This window comes from Haemaphysalis longicornis, unplaced genomic scaffold, assembly GCF_048455015.1.
Source record: "Haemaphysalis longicornis isolate Haplotype H1 unplaced genomic scaffold, Haemaphysalis longicornis Haplotype H1 scaffold_3, whole genome shotgun sequence".
Lineage (NCBI taxonomy): Eukaryota > Metazoa > Arthropoda > Arachnida > Ixodida > Ixodidae > Haemaphysalis > Haemaphysalis longicornis.
In genome coordinates this window covers 28,654,343-28,673,503 of record NW_027526335.1, presented here as the reverse complement: position 1 = coordinate 28,673,503, position 19,161 = coordinate 28,654,343, and the positions used below count along the sequence as shown (strand labels likewise).

The window sequence follows — 19,161 nt, the reverse complement described above, 5'->3', positions numbered from 1 at the left end:
TCGCTGGCAAGCCTAAACATCACTGACGGTGCCGGCCCGCTGCACCGAGGGCCTCGAAGCTCCCGCTATGAGGAACGCGTCTTCGCCGAGTTCATGCCGCCTTGGCAGCTGAGCCCTGTCGCCTGTGACGTGTCTTTCAAGGAAATTTACAAAAACATTCACCCACAGAACTCATCCGACAACACTTCCTGTACTTGCAAAACAAATTCCCATACACTGCTTTTTACACAGATGCCTCCAAAAGTGCCACTGCTGTGGCATGTGCTGCACACGGTCCCAACTTTGCCAGCACAAGGACACGAAATAGAAACACAAGCATATTTATGGCTGAGGCACATGCTATATTAATTACACTAAAACACATAATACGAACAAAGACACAACAATCCATTATATACACAGACTCATTGAGTGTTGTGACAGCATTGCATTATGGAAAACCAAGTAGGAACGTTGTGCTGAGCAGATTAGTTAAAGAGATAATGGCAGCCTACGCTTTAAAACAGTTCATAGTCGTGTGTTGGGTGCCTGGACACAGTGGCATTCCTGGTAATGAACTCGCAGCCCAGAGTGCCGCTGTGGCAGCACTTCGCTGTGGTGTCGACGTTCAGCAGCTTCCCTATCTTGATTGGAAACCATTCATACGAAAGGCAATCCGACAACGCTGGCAGCCAAGCTGGCAGCAACACTGGGACACTCAGACAGATAACAAACTTCCCATTATAAAACCGCAATTAGGCAGCTATTACACAGAAAAACACAACAGAACAACGGAAGTATACATGTGCAGATTACGAATAGGCCATACACACGCTACTCACTCGCACCTTCTGAAGGGCAATGTTTCGCGTGGCAGTGTTTCGCACGCAAATTGTGTGTGCGGGAAGGTGTGACCGGCGCACTGGCGTCTCGCAGGCAGCACGAGGATGAGGGATCGTAGCTGGGCGACCTGCAGAGGCACAACAGCAGCAGCAGCAGCGTCCGCGGGGGGCCTGCAGCTGCGCGGAGCCGCCCTCCTCTTCCTTCTGCCATGAGCTCGCCGCCGCCCGTGCAGCAGAGCCTGGACGATGACGAGGGGGACGACGTGTGCGGCGGCCGCCGGAGGTTCCTGTGCCGCGAGTGGGCCTTCGGCAAGCTGGCCCACTGCCTCGACCAGCGGCCGGGCTCCAAGACTTGCGGGGCGCTCGTGGTCGGCGGGCCGGGCTGCGGCAAGACGGCCTTCTTCCAGGAGATCGTGTGGCCCACGGCGGCCGCTGCCGAGGCGCGCCAGCACACCCTCTGCCGCCGGGTGCTGGCCCACCACTTCTGCCAGGCGCACGACACGCGCACGCTGGCCGTGCCGGGCTTCGTGCTGAGCCTGGTGCGGCAGCTGTGCCGGCGCGAGGAGGACGGCCTGCTCACCGGATACCAGGACCGGCTGCGCGACGGCGAGGCGGCCGCGGCGCTCGAGCCAGCCGCCTGCGCCCGCTGGCCGGACGAGGCGTTCAAGAAGGCCGTGCTCTTTCCCCTGCTCGAGATCGACCCGCCCGGACAGCCCTGCCTGCTGCTCGTCGACTCGGTCGACGAATCGCTCCTCGTGCAGGTAATTGGTGCTGAGCTTTGCCCTCGTGCCGCCCCTGCTCAAGCAGCTGGGCTAACGACCCTGATCTGGCCCGCCTATTACCTGTTCGGTCGAGAGCTGAGTCTGCCTCCTCGCAGGTGAACGGCTCCGGCGGTGCAGGCGGCGGCAGCCACCACCACCATCACCACCACCACCGGCACCACCGCCATGACCAGCAGAAGGAAGGGGGCGGCAGCAAAGGCGGCGGCGGCAGCCGCACCGTGGCCGAGCTGCTGGCTGCCCACCAGCAGCTGTTCCCGCAGTGGCTGCTGCTCGTCTGCTCGGCACGCAAGCAGAGCAAGACCATCACGCGCATGTTCACCGGCTTCCGAAAGGTACCGTCTCTTCGCAAGACTGGCCCACGCGCGCTGCGATGTAAGCAAGGGGGAGGGGAAGAGAAGGTGGTGGGTTCTTTGAAGCCTAGCTCCTTGCTGTCAAGCCTATATATCCCAAAGGCGTTTTTGGCGCTGACTGCCAGAAGTCTCTCTGGGAGCTCCATTCATTGAGACACAGCCGTTAGAGCTCGTGTGGCATAACACTCTGGGTGGCACTTCGGGTAATTCGATTGTTGGCGGGATGTGTTATGAAGCCGCAGCTTCACTTAGGGGGAGAAGTTGCGAGGACCGGGAATCGCGGAGCGCGATTGGTGCAGAGGCGAGCGACGTAGCACAGCGACAGCTCATCAACCGCGAGCGGAGATGGGTGAAATCAAGACGAGACTGCTGCCCCGTCGACCTCCTTACAGTCAGGTAACAGAGCATTACCGCTTCTCCCTCCGCAAGCTTCCCCCCGCCCACTCATCCCTCACTCTGGAGGAGAAACGCCTCTGACGTGAACTCCAAACAGAACCTCTATACCCTGCAAAGCTATCCTGCATCATGTCCACCCCTCGTTCTACCTGTCATCTCTCTTCCACGCTGCGGTGAAAGGGCCACAGACCGGCACCAAATGTGGGCTTGTGCAGAGGAATCATTCCCTCCCATTAATTCCCCTAACCAGTGGATGGAGGCGTTAGGCCGCTCGGACCTCAAGTTCGCGAGTCAGAAGAATGCGATGCCAACACATTCCAAAAGATCCACCTGTGCACCCTCAATTAACTATTTTTATTATCGCGATTCGGCAGTTATTTGCAGTCTTTGGAAATGCATCACTTGGGGAATTTTTTTACCACTATTATATTTTCTTATTCGTTAGTACTGAACTATCTGCGCCAGAAAATGACATTTTCTGAGTTTGCGCGGTACCGCACGCGCAACGCCATTTCCCCGACCAGCGTCGTCTGCACGGTGCGAAAGACTGCTCCGGCCGCGGAAGGATTCGAGAGCGCGAGAAGCAGAAAAAAGGCTGCAAGCCGAAACGAGATGAAGCGCTGTTCGGAGGAGCGGTGGCCACGAAGCGGAACGCGACAATTGCGCGATGTGTCGCGTCGGTGATTGATTCGGAATCCCCTCCCGGTGCGGGCTCGTCGCCGCGGGATGCGGCTCAAGTCAGCCGCAGATGTCACGGTGTCTGCGTCTCGCTGGGGCGCCTGGCGTAGGGGCTTTAGCCTGGCGGCGGCGGCAGCGCCAATGGGCCGAGCAGAAAGCAAACAGTTGTCCCGATAGCAGACGAGCATTGCGGACGGAAGGGCGCAGCATCCCGTACCTGTTGCAGCGCGCGCCCGGTTCGTTGTTCGATTGCTGCCAAAGGTCGCGGCGTCGACCTTTACCTTTAACGAAGGCGGAAATGGCCTCTTTCTTTGCTATTTATTTAGCGGGAACCTGACGGCGCGAGAGGCTTTGGAGATCAAGAAAAACTGCGAGGCGTGCGATTGCGAAATCCAATATGCGTTTGTGCCTGCGGGCGCGCATGCGTGTGAAGTCAGTGTACTCTAATATAGCAGGCTTATCTATTAGCTCAAGTGTAATTAGATAAAATGCGTGTATGGGCTGATAATCTTCATGGCGTGTCATTTGGTCGGTGAGAAAAATGACTGTGAGCGCAAACGTCGTCGTCGAACGATCGTTGTCAGCGCAGGGGTGATAAAAGGTTCTGCGACGGGTGAACTCGGTTTGGAGATGCGAGAGCATGACGCTGCTCAGAACACGATGGCGCTTACTCCGGGTCGCACCCTGCATGTCGGCGGGATGAAAGCTCAATCGTTCGCCGCTTGAAAAGAAACTCAATTAGAACGGCTTCGGCAGTCTGCTGAGCTCACTAATATTACTGCAGATAATTTTTAGTCAATGAGCGCAGTCCTTCCGATCTCCCTTGTTGTTCTCAATTCCATCTGCCTGTATCGCAATAGAAGCTTGATGCACTAATAAAAGCACCATCCCGCTATGTGCTTTCTGTTCTAGTTGTTGTTCAAAGGATGTGGACGCGCGCGCTGGTCTCAGTTGTAACGGCAGCGATGCACTAATAAAAGCACCATCCCGCTATGTGCTTTCTGTTCTAGTTGTTGTTCAAAGGATGTGGACGCGCGCGCTGGTCTCAGTTGTAACGGCAGCCGTCGTTTCATTGCCGAAACCTCGCACATGTTAGTTACTGATATACCCTGCGGTCTTGCGTAAATGGTAAAAGTGTTCTACATCGAGGACGCGAACTGCGTGAATTCCGCGGGACACCATAACCCGTGCGAAATTTAGAAGACATTTGTTAAATTAACGCTGCCGGTGACGTTATTTGATGTGGTAACGACTGGCGTGTGCGGGCTTACGTAAGTTCAAGAATTTGAGACCCATCCGCCGCGATGGCTCAGTGGCTAAGGAGTTGTGCAGCTGAGCACGAGGACGCGCGTTCGATTCCCGGCCGCAGAGGCCGCTTCTCTGACGGAGGCGAAGAGCGAAAACGCCCCCCGTGTATTCCAGATTTCGGCGCACGTCAGAGACGCCAAGTGGTGAAAATTGATCAGGAGCCCTCCACTGGCGTGTGTAGCGGCGGCGCGTTAAGCCTCATAACCAATCAAGAATTTGAGAGCCAGTGTCGACCTTCCCACAGTCGCATTACAGAACAAGTTGCAGTGCTAAGATTCTTAAAAAATAATAATCAGCCAACCGTAACACCCCTGGCCGCAGATCTGTGTTTCTCCCAGCTGCCAGGCATATATCAGCTTGTTTCTTCCGAGTAAACGTACTCTCGCACGATGTTTGTTGCTCAGGTGTTAATTGCACTCTGTCTGTGTTGGTTTGCGTGCCCTAGTGAGGACTGTGTTGCGCAGGTGCGTAGCATGCTTCGCTCTCTCCACGAATTGCGTGTTGTCGTCCCCTCTTACGAGAGAAGGATGGAGTGATTTGTACGTTCCCTCGCCTTTTCCGAAGTGCTCTATCACAGTGCGTTTGCGCGTCGTGCTCTCCCATAGTTTGGCATCCGAGATGTCAATGCCCGCAAAATAATTCCTTGGCGGTGCAATTGAACGCGGCGCACGGTGGTGTGCTCTCTTCACGAACGGCCCCGGCGGGACTGTTCCAGCGACGGACGGCGCGTCGGCGGCAATCTAGCGTGTCCGCGGACGTCCGGCGGCCCTTGGCCAGCCAGCGCGACCTGCGGCGATCCGTTCGTGGGGCTGCAAACCGCGGGTTTATCGTCGCTGCGCGACGGGTCGCCGCAGTTCGCTGCTTCCGGTCCCACGGGCGCCGCCGTGACTCTTCGGTACCGCCGCAACAATGGAGCCGAGTGATAAGGGCATCCTCGTCGAAGCCGGCTCACCTGGGCAAAAAAAGGCAGTTGGATAGCCGCGGCGCACTTATTGCACGGTGTATTACTCAGTGCATGTGCAACTGCAAATAAATGACGAGGAACTGACTCCGTGTGGTCGGCATTAGTGGAAAAAAAAAAAAAAAAAAAGAAGTGACACTGTGAGCGTGAAATGTGAAGTAAAGACTCATCGCCGCGTTTGAAGGCGCGCAAGCGTGAAGGCTGCCGCGTCCGGAAACGCTGGGGCGCCTGGCGTAGGGGCTTTAGCCTGGCGGCGGCGGCAGCGCCAATGGGCCGAGCAGAAAGCAAACAGTTGTCCCGATAGCAGACGAGCATTGCGGACGGAAGGGCGCAGCATCCCGTACCTGTTGCAGCGCGCGCCCGGTTCGTTGTTCGATTGCTGCCAAAGGTCGCGGCGTCGACCTTTACCTTTAACGAAGGCGGAAATGGCCTCTTTCTTTGCTATTTATTTAGCGGGAACCTGACGGCGCGAGAGGCTTTGGAGATCAAGAAAAACTGCGAGGCGTGCGATTGCGAAATCCAATATGCGTTTGTGCCTGCGGGCGCGCATGCGTGTGAAGTCAGTGTACTCTAATATAGCAGGCTTATCTATTAGCTCAAGTGTAATTAGATAAAATGCGTGTATGGGCTGATAATCTTCATGGCGTGTCATTTGGTCGGTGAGAAAAATGACTGTGAGCGCAAACGTCGTCGTCGAACGATCGTTGTCTTGCGCTTGCGCCATGCGTGACTTGAATGCTGTACAAATAGGAACTGAGTCGGCATGACATTTTTGGTGATTTTGTATTGCGTGATCCGCGAAGCGAAATTTATTCCCGCGCAAAAGGCAGCTATACTAGGTTACAACTCAAGAACGGCATCGCCTCCTGTAGTGTATCACTCCGCCAAAGCGCCGGACCCGTGACGTCAGTGCGCGCGCGTTTTGAAAGGGGTTTGCTATGAATGCGTGATATCGTCTGCCTTGTCTCACGCAGTTTGTTTGTCGTCAGTGGAGTCGTTTATAAGCATATTAAGCCCAAAAAAATCACGGAAACGGCTCGCGCCATGTTCAAAATATTCCCAGTAACGCCCTACTTGCGTCGCGCGGAGAAACATCCGGCAACGGTGATAAGGCACAGCGGCAACTTCCGGTGCCGTTCTTAAGTTGGCACCGAGTATAGCTGCTTATGTGCTCCTACCTGCCGGCCTTCTCTCCACATTCGATGTATTCGGCGCGATGTCCGTTTTGATCAATAATTTCACTAGTTGGTGTAGCGTACCGTTCCGAGCCAAAATGGGACTCTGTACGGAGCGGCGATGCAGCGCCTATGATCCTGGACACTGACGAGCTCCGGAGACAGGGTTAGGAAAGGCCGCCTTCTGCGCGCTGCTGCGGGTTTTGTCCAAACTGCACGTTCCTGTGTGCGAAACACGACAAGCGCTGAGGGGCCTGAAGTGTATATTTTGGGAAGGGTAAACCAGCGAAAAAAGACGCAAGCACAAGGAGAGACAAGACAATACAACGCTGGACTAGCGACTGAACGTTTGAATGAAGAAGCCGACACACCCTGTGAACAACCAAGCCAACGCATGCGCCAACACGTTCGCCAACACGTCCTTGTGTTTGCGCCTTTTTTTCGCTGGTTTACCCTTCTGTGAATATGTACCAACTGGCCCAACAAGCTGCACTTCTTCAGTGGGTTTTGGGCCCAGGTCGAACCGTTCGTGTACGCCGCCGTGCTTTGGGATAGCGGCTCCGTTTGGGATGCCACATGGCCCGCAACAGACCGTGACACACGCGGAGATTAGGCCCTATCTCTGAACCCCGCACCCGCGCTGAGTGCTCGCCCCCCTACGTCATGCCGTTGCGCGTGCCGAGCCGACAATACGTGTGCGATTCCATAACACGCCGAAAAGTACGGACTAATCCGTTGAATTGTTGCTCCGACGTTGAAATTCCCAGGGACACTTGTGCGGTTGCCACACACCGTTTCTATCCCCCATTTGTTAATGCGTTTAAGCAGTTGAAGGACGCGCTCCGGTCATTGTTGATACGGGTCTTCGGCGCAGATTAAGCGACTGTTTCCAAATACCGTTCGAGCAGTTCACCAGGGAGATGGGCACGGTAGTTACTGGGTGGCCGTGTGTATAAAGCGGTTTTTGTGCGGAAGCGTCGCTTGGCTCATTGTGCCGAAACCCTGCCGTCAGCAGAAAGCCACGGCGCGCAAGTTTTCCCCATGGACCGAGACACGTTCCGTAGCACCCGCCTCAGAAACAAAACGCAAAGGAAAGCCGCTCAGTGATAGAACTGTTCGGTGGGGACCGAACAGTTCGGTCCCCACTCTGGGCGCGTGTTGTTCTTTCTTTCTTTCATACGTATGTTTAAAGAAATGTTAACTTCACTAACCGTAGTAAAAAAAAAAAAAGCCGAACAATACCTCTATGCCTCCTTTGGCGTTGCAGACTGCCGACCTATCTTTCTGTATTTCCTCAACGTGCCCCTCATTTCCTTACTATATATATATATATATATATCTGCCTTCTGATGGAAAATCGCTGGTTAAGATATTGCTTAAATGCGTAAATCAAACGATCCTCATAATTGGTGGAGCCTACAGCGCAACAGTGTGTGTCACCTGAAGCGCGACCATTCATTTTCGAAAAATTCCCGCAAGATTTATTACTGCAAAAATTTCTTAAATGGGGGCTGAGTAGGTGTGGGCCGTACGCAAGTGAAATAAGAACACGGTGATTTTCTGGCTTGTTCAAACGACGACAAATATTTCATTTCGCTTGCGTACGGCGATTGTGAGAACTGGTAAGTACTACGATGCACCCGCCGCGGTGGCTCAGTGGCTAAGGCGTTGCGCTGCTGAGCACGAGGTCGCGGGTTCGATTCCCGGCCGCGGCGGCCGCTTTTCTGATGGAGGCGAAAAGCAAAAACGCCCGTGTGTACGAGATTTCGGCGCACGTTAAAGATCCCCAGGTGGTCAAAATTAATCCGGAGCCCTCCACTACGGCGCGCCTCATCGCCTGCGTTGCGTCGGCGCGTTAAACCCTACAATCAAGTACTACGATGCCGGTGAGCGCTGAAAAGGCGCGAGAGAGAAGACAGAGCTGTACCTCTAGGGATGACAAGTGTATGATGGATGGGGAAGACGACGCAAGAAGCTAAAGTAAGACGACCTGGCCGTGTTGGTGTTCGTTATTCAAGCTGTAGTGATTCATTTTCGCGCTGCTAAGTAAGGACCAGGTAAACTTCGGCGAATGCCGACAACCTAATGAAAATGTGTTTTTTGTCCACCTGCGTACACGATGTTGCAAAAATTAGTGACCGTCTTTAAATAACCACTGGATTCTTCGTTCTTCGAATGTGTGTTGCATGGATGTCAAATTTTACCTCACAGAGGAAAATTTAACATCCGTCTAAAAATTTAATTCCTCCTTGGAGATTTCCCCTAAACTGGTCGATTAAAGCCACAACAACTAAGAAACCTAAACAAAATCGGTTGCTTGTGTTATCACAGAAAAAAATTTTACCATCTTCCCGTATGAGAACCCTGAGTAGTATGCGAAGCAGCCGTCGACTCAAGTTCCCATTAGTTTTCAGTTCGATCGCGGCGTTGCGGGAGGAGATTGAGGGGAGCGGAGCGCGCGCGCGCGTCATTTATACCGCGGAGCTACAGTGGCGACCCCAGCGGAGTATGCAGCGGCTACCGTCGCGTCTCTAACCATAAGCTGCTTCGCATTATCGCGCGCGGAGCCGCAGGTGTTGCCATTCGTTGCGCAATCCCGGAGAGGAGAGGAGAAATGCCTCGACTCAGGGTTTCCCTACGGGAAGATGACGACGGTGGTTGAACGCGAAGCTATCTCATGATAGATTACTTGGTTGGCCAATCCCTAGGGGCATCCTGCCACAATCATCATCAGCGGTGACTGGCCAGGCATGCGCAGTGGGGGTGTGGACGCCACACAACGGCGCCCACACAACGGCGGAGGGAACAGGCTCGACCATAAGCTGCTTCGCATCTAAAAGAAAAAGGCCACAAAGTACGACCTCCGTGTAAAGTTTCAGCGCAATCAAGCCAACCGTTTGTCTAAATAATATTTTTAACGTTCATTTGTTGTTACAACACGCTGTATGAACAACAAAAACAACATCGTGGAGTGCATCACAATCACAGACCACAATAAAGTGATCACAAATAAAGTGATGTAGACAAGCCTCGCTCACTGGCATTTCGTCTCCGCTCCTCGCCATCGTCAGTGGTAGCGCGGGATGTGTTTCTAGCCAGTGCAATATACTGTTTTATACATTTATTTAAGGTAGGGGGTCTCCCACTCGGAGCCTATACGCCGCGTGAAGACCGCAGGTTCGTAATTACTGACGTTGCTAGTTACAATAAGCGGATCGTCCTCTTCCTCTTTCTTTTTGTTCATCCAACCTGCTACACGTGTCACGCCGACCGGACCCCTTTAGCACGAAACACGAGAAAGAGGGGAGCAGTTGTCCCGTCTGCTGCAAAACATTTCGGCGATGAGGTACTTTTGCGGTCTGGGCCGAAATAATGAGCAGAGTGGAGGAGTTCGTTAAAGGTGTTGTGCCACCAAATTTTAACTCTGTAAAAAGCCTGCTGTAGGCTTCCTCTGCATCCAACGACCCTCAACACGAAGTGCTGGGTACAGCAAGCGCTTAATATATATTTTAATTCGCTTCTAAAAATTACCTAAATGCTCTTCTGGAAATCGGGACCCATCGCTAGCGCCACTAACCATGACGTCAGGGAATTGCCAGCGTAACAAAGTTTGTGACGTCATACAACGTTAGCGACTCGAGCGACGTCAACGTGAACTCCAGTTACCACAGTTTGTTTGGTCGCTTGGTCGTATCAGACACACTATGCCGACACGACGGCGACGACGACGCTACGCCGACGAGTCGCCAAACCATCGGCCAACTGCCGAATATCCAGACCGCGTTGTCACACTACGCCGACGGCGACAGAAACACGTCGGCCGATGGAAAGTCGCGACTGACTCGCCGACCGAAGACGCCAACAAAACCGGTCGCCTGACTGGTCGCCCGACGCGTCGTCGGGAATCGACCGAGAGAAACTGCGCCCCGACAACATTCGTGCCGCAATGAACGCGGCTTTATTTTGTTAGTTTCTGGTGTGTAATAAACTCAGTAAGTTCAATGAAGCCCATACAACTCAACACTAGCGCTAATGCGATCCGTATTTTGGTGTTCGACGCTTCGGCCGTGCTCTTCGGCGACGCCGCTACCCCGGAATGCCTGTGCGATCTGCTCGCCTGCAGAAAATAGTTTCGTGCAGAAGAAGAGTTACGTAGGGTAATTTGGGTAATAAGAGATCAGTATCGGCAAAGGTTTTTAACGTAAAACCAAAGTACGGCAAGCACTATCCCTTTAGTGCAAAATCGCAGTCGCAGCCGGGCACACTTATTTTTGCGAGCGCTTTCGCAAAATAGCAGAGTTGATGGCGATAAGCTGTTGCGGGGGCTTCGCAAAACCTTGCTGCGCAAGCGCTATTTAAGAAATTTGAGTTTACAAGTCAGGAATTCTGTAAACTAGCTAGTAAACACCGACGTGCGACTCCAATGATGGGCCTCCATCTAGTACACCTGCTATATCGCGGTGGCAAGCCGGTTGTTCGGTGGCTGGCTCCCTCCTGTCCGGGGGGACGCTACGCTTGGGCTTCTGTGTGGAACGCCGCCCCAGCACCGCCTTCCAAGGCGGCTCGTCGGAAGCCGCGTTGTCGCCTTCTGTCATGTCGGCGTTGCTCTCGCGTCCACGCTTTCCGCAGGCGCTGCTAGTGAGGTCCTTGCTCGTGTCCATATCGATGGTGTCATCGTCAGACTCCTTCCCACCGTCCGCTTGGTCGGTTTCCAGGATAGCTCCTCCTTGGGCAGCTTGGTTCACTGGTGGCAGTGATAGGTCGTCTGTGTTGAGGCCCGGCCGGTCATTATCTTTTCCCTGGCCCATGCCAGCTTGTACGGCGGGTGACTTGCACGTCGGCAGGTCCTTGAGCTCATGCGTCGGCGCTGGCTCGTCTCCCCCTCCTCCAGCGGCGACTTCTTCCGCTTCAGCTTCATCCATGAGGTGCTCAGATTTGTCGTCACACCCCACTGGTCCGGCGACAGTGGCGTAAGTTTGCACGCACTGTGAGGCCTCGTGGCCAAAACGACGACAACGAGTGCAGCGCGGAACACGACACTCCCGTCGAACGTGTCCAGAACGCTGACACCGCAGACAAAGCGGCAGACGCCCCGGAACGACTACGAGTGCGTTGTCCCCGGCGATTCGGAGCTGGTGGGGCACGTCGTCGGGGGAGACGCCTGCCTTGAGTTTCAGCGACACAAGGCGCGTTGTCGAGCCCTTGTCGCCGCACCCAGACACACGCCATCGGTCTCTTGCGACGTCAGTCACTACGCCGTACGGCGCAAACGCGGCTCGCACCATGTCGTCGGGCACACCATAAAGAACCCAGTGCACTTTCACTCGCAGCACCTGGTTGTTCGGGTCGATGACCATGCAGCGAAGATCTTTTACTCTTACGTCGCGAAAATCAACCAACTTTTTGGCACTTTCGGCGTCCTTGAATGTTACTGCCCACACGTGATTCATTTGGAACGCTCCCAACGCTATCACGTCGGGGAGCAGTTCCAAGCGTGCGAGCGCGTCTCGAAAATCTTCCACTCGATAAGGCCTCGCTTTGACGTCAGCGTGCAAGAATACTGTGTTCAAAACGAACCGACCTGATGGCAGTTGAGGCAGAATTATCGGTAGTCCTGTGCTTCGTTTTCCGTTGTCCTGTTTCCGCGGCCCGAAGCCGCAACGACCGCTCCAACTGGGGAGCTCGACATCTTGCGTCCGCTCGCTAGCGCTACCGAGTGAGCCAGCGTCGGTCATCCTTGTGTCTGAGACTCCAGGCCCGTAATTCAGTAGTGTATTCTGCGCTGCTTTTGAATCCACGCCCCGTACCCGTGGTGCTGTCTGTAGTGTATGGGGGGGCAGTACAACGTAAGGATATTGTCGAGGTCGGAACAGGTGCCATAAATTGGTATGGGGCACATGACAGCTTCTATGTCATTTCGACGGTGCACTTGGCTGACTACAGCGGTTCACTCCTCTTCCTGGCATTAATAAAAGCACCATCCTGTCCACACGCTCATTAATGTAAATGGCAACGAATCTCCTTTCAGCACTTAAGGTGGCAACAATCAACGTCAGGGGCCTGTCGTCAAAAAGGAGACAGTACCAGCTTAACCGCCTTTTTCTGGAAGACGATATCGACATAATCGCCGTTCAAGAGACGAAAATTGAAAGTCAGGAGCAAACGGACCGGATGGTGCAAACTTTCAGAGCACGATATAACGTTTGCGTGTCCCACTCGGTAGGCGCGTCAGCTGGATGTGCGCTTTTTCTGCGTAATTCTGTGGGAATTTTTGAAGAAAGTGTCAGTGTTTGCGAACGCGGTCGCTTTATTGTGTGCGATTTTTTGTACTCGGAAATGGCATGGAGAGTGATTTGTGTATATGCGCCAAATAAGGAAGTGGATCGCCGCCTTTTTTTGAAAGTTTGAAAGTGTATTTAAACTGCAATAGGCACGTAATATTTCTTGGCGATTTCAACTGCGTCTGTTCGAGCGCTGATAGAGCAAAAAAACCGCCGACACATGATTTGAGTGCGATGGTTTTAAATAGCCTAGTGCATGAGTTTGACCTGGAGGACGTCGCGTGTGTTCTGTCGAACATGAATGCACCACAGTACACACATTTTCAACGTGAAAGTCACGCAAGATTGGACAGAGTTTACGTATCACTGGGTCTTGTGCCTCTGTGCGAGGCCTACAACGTGAAACCGCTGTCCTTCAGCGACCACAGCATGGTGACGTTTACAATAGGTCAGAAGCAAAGGAAAACTCGCTTTAGCTGGGATACCTGGAAATTCAATGTAAAACTACTGAATGATGAACCATTCACAACTGGTGTAAAGAAAAGATTAGAGGAGGCAATCGCAACAGAAAGTGGGTCACTTATCACCGTCTGGGAACAGCTAAAAAGTGACGTTAAGATAAGTGCAATAGAAAGATCGTCTGTCATACGCCATAAAGAAAAGGAGGAGGAAACACAACTACAAAGCCAATTGCACTTCTTGCTAGGCATTGAGGCTCAACAGCCTGCAACTTTTACAAAAGAAATAAGAGAAGTTAAAAATAAGTTGGAGGTCATTTACATCGAGAAGTACAGGGGTGCCATAGTGCGCGCACGCGCAGAGCGACTCTGGTTGGGCGAAACGCCAACCAAACGTTCCCTGAGTGACGAAAAGGGTTATGCGCTAAAGAATGAGATTAAAGCTATTCGATACAATAATGTGGTTTCTAGGGACCCTGAAGTCCTGGAGCGCGCGTTTTTTGAACATTATAAGGAACTGCTGGGAACTGAAAAGAAAGGCAGTAAAGATTACGAGCTAACTTTCTTGCCGTCAATGCCAAAGTTAAGTGATGATGACAGAGCAAGCATGGAGGCGCCGATCAGTTTGCAGGAGGTAAATAACGCCATCGACGAATTATCCATAGGGAAGTCACCGGGGCCAGATGGATTGGGAACCGAGTTTTACAAGTTCTTCAAAGAAGATATAGCATTAATTTTGTACAGGGTCATAACGGAAGCGTATGAATCCAAGAGAACACCGCCTTCGTTCCGGAATAGTCATATTGTGTTAATTCCTAAAACTGATGATCCTGAAAAGCTGTTGGCGGTAGAGTCGTATCGGCCAATCAGCTTAACGAATGTTGATTACAAAATCTTCATGAAGGTTTTGGCTAGAAGATTGCAAGGAGTGATAAAAACAATTGTTGGAACCCATCAAACATGTGGAATTCAGGGACGATCTATTTTTACCATTATTCATGTCGCAAGAAGTGTATTAGAGTGTTGCGACGCTCTAGGGGGCCACGTGGCGATGATCCAAATTGATTTGCAGAAGGCCTTTGACCGTGTTGCGCATAACATTCTTTTCTCAGTGTTAGAACACGTTAACGTAGGATCCGTCATCCTCGAGGGTGTAAAGATGTCGTACACTCAGTGCTCAGCTCGTGTTATTGTAAACAAAAAAGTGGGACGAAGTTTTGATATACTGTCGTCGGTGAAGCAGGGGTGCCCCTTGAGTCCCTTGTTGTTTGCAATTTATCTTGAACCCTTTTGTTTAAAGATTCTTCAAAATGAAAATATACACGGATTCCGTTTGCACTGCAGTGAAGTTAAAATTTTGTCATATGCCGATGACATCGCTGTTTTTTGTAGTGATAGGAAAAGTGTGAGGGAGGTGGTGAACGATCTAAAGCGATTTTGCGAGTTGTCTGCCAGTGCAGTTAACTGGAACAAGTGCATAGGATTTTGGCATGGTGACTGGCAAAGTAAGCCAGTATTTTTCGAGAACATGCCTTGGACGACAACTCCGGCCAGGTATCTGGGCATCCCCCTTGAAAACTACCAGGATGCTAGAGAGTACTGGGACGGAGAAACTGATAGAGTTAGAGAGAAATTAACACAATGGGGGGGAAGGGATCTGTCAATGTTTGCCCGTGCATCAGTATGTAATGTGTTTGCTGTTGCCAAGGTATGGTACGTCCTACAGGCGATTTGTATGTCAAGAAGGAACATACAAAAGCTGCACAGAGTGTTTGCGGTGTTTTTGTGGGGCTCAAGTTGGGAGCGCATGAGTCGAACTAATTTGTTTCGCTCGGTGAAAAGTGGTGGATTGGGACTGGCACATTTGTTTATCCGACAAATAGTTTCTAGGTTTATGTTTCTGAGAGATCAGAGAGATGGCTTTCTACGTACTGTGGTACAAGCCCGGCTACGTGATGTCATTCCAGACTATGTAGTTTCAACTTCTGAAATGCGATGTGTACGTGTGCGTGGGTTCTTGCGGGAAGTTGTGGATGCTTTTAGGATTTTAAGGGTTAGGTTTTCCTCGGAGTATTTGAGTAGTGTACCGCGAAAACGTTTGTACAAAGATATGATTGATGTGTGTCTGCCTGTTCCGGTTTATCGTCAGTTATATGCAGTGGGTTCAGGAAAAGATGTTCTAAAAAGAGTGAAACGAATGCCAGTACGTTCATCTGTTAAATCTTTCTTCTTTAAACTTCATAGCGGCACGCTTCCAGTAAAACCCTGGCTGCAGGAAAAAGGACTATATGTACACCCATGGACACTTAACTGTAGACTATGCCAAAAGCTGGAAACAATTGAGCACATCTTTCTGGACTGTTGGGATGCGGTGTTTCACTGGGACATCCTCCAACGAACCCTGAAAAAAGACTTACCATTAACGCCTTATGGCATTCGCTTTTTGCCCGTAAACAACGATGGAGGCGTGCCCTATGATATGTTCATGGCACTTAGTCTGCATTCTATGTGGAAAACTCGCATGGCGGTTCAAAATGCCGAAGAGGATGCTCGCACAGTGCGAGAGTACTTCATTGAAAGCGTTGCTTATATAAGAGAAGTTTATCGAGTGATGCCGGAAGAGCCTGAGTGGTTACCCATTCTGGATGTTCTAGCGCAATTTAAGATGTTTTAAGCCACTCCCTTCAGCCGATTGGCGGCTGGAGCTAGTAATTTGTGTACTGAACAGTGCGTGTTGTGTTGTCGCCAAGCAGGCAATAAAGAAAAAAAAAAAAAAAAGTTCGGTGGCTCAGTGATTTCGCGCGTCGCGCCCGCCCGGTCAACGTTGCGAGTTCGATTCGCCGGGAGGGTAGCTTTTTTTTTTTTGCGTTCTTTTTAGCATTTTTATGGTTTGCATATCCATGGTTTTCATTTGTCTGCATCCGAGGATGCAGACAAAGAATCCGTGTCGGAGCTGTCGCGGCTTGACGTGACGAGTCGGCGTGTTTACTTCCGTGGTGAAACACGTATGTGGGGGAGCAGACGCCGCAGTAAAGTCGCAACGTACCGCAGCGCCGCATGGTAGACACGCGTGGCAGAGCGTCCGCGCAACCATAGCCTCCTATATAACCTACTAAAGGAGGCTATGGCGCAACGCTGTGACGTCACTGCTTGAATCGGCGCCCAGAAACCGAAACCGAATCCTGTTCACATGAATCGTGCGATAATAAATTTTTTACTCAGAATATGTGCATGTGAGAGCATGTATCATGCTTTCTAATGAAATATAAAACGTTTGCAACAAAGAATGCACAAGCAACAAATTTGGTGGCACAACACCTTTAAAGAAGGGGGCTACCTTCTTGGCGTCTCTCCTTGAGGACTCCCTGTGCTACGTAATGAGGCCCTTTCCATGCACCGTCCTCGAGAGGGATTTACATAACTCGGGTCTCGCTACGTCGGCGGGGTGCATGTTCCTCTTCGCTTGTCGAGCAAGGTTCCTCTTCTCTAAGCCCCGTATGATAGCGGCGCACGTAGCCAGGCTAGGCTAAGGCCCCTCCCCCGTCTGGTGAAGGGCATGTTCTGCGTGAGAGAGAGAGAGAGAGAGAGAGTTGGAAAGAGGGGCTGTTCGTGTTCCGCCTTTCTCGAGACCGATCCGGACAGACCAGTGGTTCCTCTGCTGTCACTTGTTTGGGACACAAAAGAGTCTGCTTCTTGACTGCTCGTAAACTGAACGCCAGCAGCAGCCGACTCGGCGGGTTTCCGTGGTTGTGTGACGGCCGTTGCTTCCGGGGTTGCGCGTGGCTCGTTCAAACCCTCAGGGGGACAGCGTCGCTTTCTCTAGAGTCTTTTAGCTTTAATCTCAGAAAGTGAAATCTGCGGGGCCGCTGCCGCAGAACATCTGTTCGTAGTTAGGACTACGTCGCGAAGCCATTGCACCGCAGCGCAATTCCGCTACCCGCAGCGGCGTCGATGTCGAGTCCAGAAAGCATCGAATAATTGATTTTGAATCATTTTAATTGCGCCGGTTTAAGTTACGACGATAAAGAGGTTGACCAACAGCACGGTGTAAGAAATATTCCTACACCGTGACCAAGAGACAGGACGAGTCCCCCTTGCCGTACCAACAGTAACTACTAGCCCTATTCGTCGTCCTTTTGGTCCTGAAGCACGTCTTGAACATCGTAAAATGGTTGTGTGTTACGTTCGGAACGACGCATCTGTTTGGCCGAGCCAAGAGAGAGAGAAAGAGAAATAACTGTATTGGTTATTCTATAGGATAACCAGCTTCTATATGATAACCAGTTATCCTATAGATAACCAGACGATATATCGTCGGCCAAAAGCCCTTGGGCTCTAGCAACGTCCTCGGCCAGCTGGATGACCCAGACTTTTGATACGCTGCGTCGGAGTTGAGCAACACGGTCTCCCATTGCTCCGCCTGAGTTATAAATCACTTTTTCACAGACAGCGGACAGCTTAAAATCATGCTGCAAAGTTTGCCGCCCTTTCTTGCGCTTATTTCGCATCCCTGACGTGTTTGTGCGATGCGAGTTCGGCGGATAGTGATGTTTTTTTCTCTACAATTCCTGGTGGTCCAAATGAGCCTGTAGCGCGCAGCCTCAGCGCGTTGAACTTCAAGGTTGAATCCAGCCGCTCAACCGCGCCACCCCACCACAGTTGCGCTTTGTGGTGTGGCAGGGAGGACGGATGAATCGTAAAAATAGTAAGAGCGAGTTGGAGAGGCGTGACAAGGGTGTCGGAGGGCACCTACTTCTCCCTAAAGGTGTGAAGGCGCACACTGTCGGTGGCCGTCGTCCGTAGGAACCAGCGCTGTTTTACAGCGAAGCTGTCTATGACTAGGGCAAGCCGTTTGCGTGTCTGCAAGCAGAAAACCCCCCAAAGCGTGGAGTGTTCGTGCGCGAAATAAACCGCAGAGGGAAAGGAAACGTCGGGGTCTCTTGAGGCGGCAAGCGGCATGGTCAAGTGTTTGTTTTGTAGTTGGCGAGGGGAAGAGAACACACTCGCAGCACATCGTGCGTGAACGACGCCGCGAGCAGCGGCGGGAATGCGCGAGCGTCAACGTCGCGCCGATCCGGCGGCGCGGAAGGAAGAGTTGGTTCGCGACGCCGAGCGCAAGAAACGGCGTTTAGACGGCGACGAGGCAGCCGTCGCAAAAAATTCGTCTCAAATGTGATGTAACTGTAGTCCGTACTGTCGTACCGTCGTGTCGCCAAGTGGGGTGGCCGATGAATTTGTCAAGCGAAGCTTGTATCGGCTGACTTGCACCGTCGGTCGTGGCGTACGCCAGAACGCCTTGCGCCAAAGTCAACTTTACTTGGCCCTTCGTCGTCTAATGCCTCGGTTTGGCGAACATTCCAAGCAATGGAACGTGGTCACCGCCCTCCAGATCCAGCAGCTAGTGCCCTTCTAGCATCTGGCCAGACACCATCCGCTTTTGCCTCTCTCGCTGCAAGCACCTTCTTTCCCGCCTTTGACACTCCACCAGCTGTCTTTACTATTCCAAACTGCCTACCGGCATTCGCCGGTTCATTGCCCACATGCAACGACATTGAAGGGATTCAGGCCCCCTTTACAATGGCGGAATTCTTAGCAGCCATCGACCATGCCAGGCCGCGCACTGCAACGGGACCTGATGGCATCCCTTATGAGCTATTTAAGAACACAGAAGGCACTACACTTGACGTCATACTTGAAGCCATAAATGCAGCGTGGACTTCAGCCGCGATTCCTGATTCCTGGCGTCACGCGGAAATCGTTGCTATCCCGAAGCCCGGCAAAACACCAGACCGGATTTCTCACCTTCGGCCAATAGCTCTGACATCAACGATTTGTAAGCTGATGGAGCGCATGCTAGCTACACGTCTTACTTGGTGGCTTGAGCGATATTCCTGGTACCATCCCGCCCAAATTGGATTCCGGCCCCAGTTGGGCGTCGAAGACGGACTGCA

At 52.2% G+C, this 19,161-nt stretch overlaps 1 protein-coding gene across 2 annotated transcripts in view; it reads left to right on the top strand.

Moving 5' to 3' along the window:
• Nucleotides 1–19,161, top strand: part of LOC144174205 (uncharacterized) — a 111,232-nt gene that overhangs the window by 59,402 nt on the left and 32,669 nt on the right. For both annotated transcript variants that reach the window (XM_077702744.1, XM_077702743.1), the window contains exons 2-3: nt 916–1,582; nt 1,699–1,935. In XM_077702744.1, coding sequence (XP_077558870.1) covers nt 1,031–1,582; nt 1,699–1,935 — 789 coding nt within the window. In that variant the 5' untranslated portion in view covers nt 916–1,030. The remainder of the gene's footprint in view (nt 1–915; nt 1,583–1,698; nt 1,936–19,161) is intronic.